We start from the raw sequence: 3850 nt of genomic DNA on the forward strand, positions 1-3850 counted from the left end.
GGGGGGGGGCACACGCACATAGAGATCGATGTCCGAGCGCCCACGGCTGAAGGCGATCACCAGGCAGGAGAACCCATTGAACAGCTGGCACATTTGGCCGGCAATCAGGAAAGGCAGGATCATGTTCAGACGGCCGATGGTCGAGCCGAGGAGGCCGCCCTCGCGCGAGCCGGACCGGGCACGACCGGTCGCGCCGCCGGCCACGGCCACCGAGGAGGTCGACCCGCCAACACCAGCCCCGGCCAAGGGCGGGCAGATGACGCCGGGCGTGGACTCGGTGGAGGTAAGGGCGCCGGAGTCGCCGGCCGCCGCGAGGGAGGCCGCCGCCGCGGTGGCCGCCGCGGTGGCCGTCGCCGAGGCAGACGACCCGGCGGAGGCGGCGGCCACGGCGGCCGCCATGGCCGCCGTGCTGGCCGCCGACACCGACGGCGTCAGCGGCGAGACCGGCGACAGGATGGACGAGGCCGTCCGAGACCCGGGGCCGTCGACGACGATCGCCGCGTCGCCGGACACCACATCCAGGGGCCGACGCTTGCCCAGGGTGCGCAGGGTGCGCAGCCGGCCCATCTGGTACCGGAACTGCAGGAGCTGGATGGCGCCGACGATGATGTAGAAGAGGTTGATCTGCTGCCGGGTGACCGGGAAGTTGGGCAGGTCCGGCCAGACCAGCAGGATCCCCGACAGCAGGGCCGACAGGTAGTGGTGGATGAGCCACCAGCTGTGGATGCGCGACCCGTTGACAAGGAGGATGTGATCGCGCAGGGACAGGGTGCAATAGTAGTAGAGGACCAGGAAGTTGAAGATGGCTATCGGGAGAGGGAGAGCCACGGGCAGCCGGGCGGGGTGAGTGGCCGGGAGCCGAGCACATGGGCAGGGAGGGCATGGGGGGGGGGCTGTCTGCCTGTCTGCTTGTTTGTCTGCCTGTCTGCCTGTCTGCCTGTCTGCTTGTTTGTCTGCCTGTCTGTCTTTCTGTCTGTATGCCTATGTGCTGACCTAATGCCCAGCGGCAGCACAGTGATGGGGGTCTGCTGCACCAGCGGTGCGGCAGGAGACGCGGATGTCGGCCCCATGACTGTTCGTGGCCAGGGAGAAAGGGAGACGCCCTGCCTCCTATCAGGAAGGTCTTGAAGCGGGGAGTTCAGGGGGGAGAGAGAGAGAGAGAGAGAGAGAGAGAGAGAGAGAGAGAGAGAGAGAGAGAGAGAGAGAGAGAGATGGGGCGGCGGGCAAAGATACGCGAAAGGGCAGACGGAGAAGAGCACAGATGGCTGTATGGCCCGCACGGCGCCCGGACCCCAGGAAGGGGCGCGGCCGGCCGAAAAAGCCCGAACGCCCGCGATCGACGCCCGGCCAATGCGGGCCGAGCGTTGGGTCCTCGACATTAATAGGATCATGTGCCCCTTGCGCGTGCCATAGCGCCGCACGCGCGTCCCACCCTGGCCGCTGGCGCTCTCCCGCGGGCGGGGGGCACACACCGGCGGGTCGATCTTGTTCCGGCTGCGAGGGGTCGGGTGTCTTTCGGCCGGCCTCCTCCAGGCCCGGAACGACGGGGCCGTCCAAAAGAACGTCTCCTCCCCCCTCCCCCCTCCCCCCTCGCCCCTCTCTTTCTCTCTTTCTCTCTTCCCCCCCCCCCCGCCCCCACACGCCCCGCCCCACACCCAGGCACACGCACAGCCATGTTCAAGCGTGCTCTGAGCCACGTCTACAACCGGGCCCTCCACGGCGAGGATGAGGACTTCAACAATGACGCTGTTGAGGCCCACTCGGACGACTCGTCCGAGGAGTCGGACCTGAGTGTGTCGGACTCGGAGCTGGATTCCGACACCGACGAGATTGACCGGCTGCGCTTCAAGATCCGCAAGCTGGAGGATCGCAACGCCAAGGGCAGCGACGATGACGACTCCACCGAGGACGATGACAGCGCGGAGGATGATGACCAGCCCCGGCGCAAGATTTTCGGCTGCCAGCTCTGCTCCAACAAGTTCTTCCATTCCGAGGCTGAAGTGGAGGAGCACCTGAAGAGCAAGGTGCGCGCGCCCTGCGACGAGCCGCATGCATGTGCTTTGCCTGTGGATCCATTCGTTTGGTGTTTCCTTTTTGGCCTCCCTCTGTTGTTGCCCTGCCTTGCCCCTGTGTGTGTCTGTTTGTCTGTTTGTCTGTTTGTCTGTCTGTTTGTCTGTTTGTCTGTTTGTCTGTCTGTCTGTCTGCCTGTCTGCTTGTTTGTCTGCCTGTCTGCCTGTCTGCTTGTTTGTCTGCCTGTCTGCCTGTCTGCCTGTCTGCCTGTCTGTCTGTTTGCCTGTCTGTCTGCTTGTCTGTCTGTCTGCTTGTCTGTCTGTCTTTCTGTCTGCTTGTCTGTCTGCTTGTTTGTCTGCCTGTCTGCCTGTCTGCTTGTTTGTCTGCCTGTCTGCCTGTCTGCTTGTTTGTCTGCCTGTCTGTCTTTCTGTCTGTATGCCTATGTGCTGACCTAATGCCCGCTCTTACAGGGTCACCTGCGTCGTGTGCGCAGCACCACCCTGGCCAGCATGACCTCCGAGGAGATCGAGGCCCAGAAGCAAAAGCGCCGGATGAAGGTGGCTCGCAAGATTGCCCGCAACATCCCGGAGGCTGCGGCTGCGCTGGAAGCCGGCGACCTGGAGAAGGTTTTCCAAATCGCCTCCCAGCAGAAGAAGCGCCCGGGCCGGAAGCGCGCCCGGCCGGGGAAGCGCGCTCGCCAGGCGGCCGCTGCCGCTGGTGGTGATGTCGCCACTGCCACGCCCGAGAAGAGCAAGAAGGACGCCGCGGCCACGCCCGAAAAGGCCAAGAAGGCCGCCGCGGCCACGCCCGAGAAGGCCAAGAAGGCCGCCGCGGCCACGCCCGAGAAGGCCAAGAAGGCCGCCGCGGCCACGCCCGAGAAGGCCAAGAAGGACGCCGCTGCCACGCCCGAGAAGGCCAAGAAGGACGCCGCTGCCACGCCCGAGAAGAGCAAGAAGGACACCGCGGCCACGCCCGAGAAGAGCAAGAAGGCCGCCGCTGCCGATCTTACCCCGGCCGAGGCCACCCCGGCCAAGAAGGCCAGCACTCCGGAGAAGACCAAGACCCGCTCGTCCAAGAAGGCCGCCAAGTCCAAGTAGGAGGCGCGCGGCCGTTGCGTGCGCGTCCAAGCCCGCTCTCCCTGTCCTGCGTCCTCAGCAGGGACGAGATACGAGGCCCAAAATAGATGACCGAAACACATTGCCACAGACAGCAGCATGCTTTATATATTGTTGTGAAGGGAGGGGGAGCAGCCCACACACACCCGGAGGGAGGGACGAGCACCATGGTGGAGGGAGGGGGGCATCCCCCGCACGGGGGACCACACAGGGAGCGCGCGCCGCGATCAGCTGGCATTGACCATGCGGATGTCCGCCTGCTCGGAGGGGATGCGCGCCGAGGAGGAGATGACCACGGTGTCGGTCTCCTCGTCGACCGAGTGCTCCAGGTCGCCGGTGCCCGGAGGCTCGGCGCCCGGCTCGACATCCGGGTCGTCATTGCTGAAGACGACGCGCGGCCGCGACACCGCCGGGGCGGGCTCCGGGGGGGGCTGCGACACCGGCTCCGGGTGTGGCTCAGCCGGTGCTGGCGCCGCGTCCGGGACGACGACGGGGGGGGCGGCCGGCCCCGGGGCGGCGGCCGTCCCGCAGGCGGGCTGGTGCTTCAGGAGGTTCTGGCGCTGGCGCTCCTTCTCGGTGGCCCGGCGAACGGCCTCCCGGAGGTTGCGGCTCCGGACGAGCTTCCCATGATAGATGCGCAAGGTGGTGTACATGTTGCCGGAGCCGGTGATGAGGAAGAGGACCGCGGCGGCGAGGGCCTGAGCAGCGGGGTGGCGGCGGGGTGG

General features: G+C 66.4%; 3 protein-coding genes across 3 annotated transcripts in view; 1 reads left to right on the plus strand and 2 right to left on the minus strand.

Annotated features, from left to right (window-relative positions):
* Positions 1 to 883, minus strand: part of H696_02670 (hypothetical protein) — a gene marked incomplete at both ends in the record, with an annotated part of 3154 nt that extends 2271 nt beyond the window's left edge. The window contains 2 exons of the mRNA XM_009496584.1: positions 19 to 806; positions 829 to 883. Coding sequence (XP_009494859.1) covers positions 19 to 806; positions 829 to 883 — 843 coding nt within the window. The remainder of the gene's footprint in view (positions 1 to 18; positions 807 to 828) is intronic.
* Positions 884 to 1636: 753 nt separating this feature from the next.
* On the plus strand, positions 1637 to 3107 carry H696_02671 (hypothetical protein; the record flags this gene model as incomplete). Its single annotated transcript, XM_009496585.1, has 2 exons — positions 1637 to 2024; positions 2481 to 3107. The coding sequence occupies exons 1-2, from the start codon at positions 1674 to 1676 to the stop codon at positions 3105 to 3107; spliced, it is 978 nt and encodes a 325-aa protein (XP_009494860.1). The 5' UTR covers positions 1637 to 1673.
* A 245-nt stretch (positions 3108 to 3352) lies between these two features.
* The window catches only part of H696_02672 (hypothetical protein), a gene marked incomplete at both ends in the record, with an annotated part of 2169 nt that continues 1671 nt past the window's right edge, over positions 3353 to 3850 (minus strand). The window contains one exon of the mRNA XM_009496586.1: positions 3353 to 3823. Within this exon, the coding sequence (XP_009494861.1) occupies positions 3353 to 3823 (471 nt within the window). The remainder of the gene's footprint in view (positions 3824 to 3850) is intronic.

The sequence above is a fragment of the Fonticula alba genome (assembly GCF_000388065.1).
Source record: "Fonticula alba strain ATCC 38817 unplaced genomic scaffold supercont2.4, whole genome shotgun sequence".
Classification (NCBI taxonomy): Eukaryota; order Rotosphaerida; family Fonticulaceae; genus Fonticula; species Fonticula alba.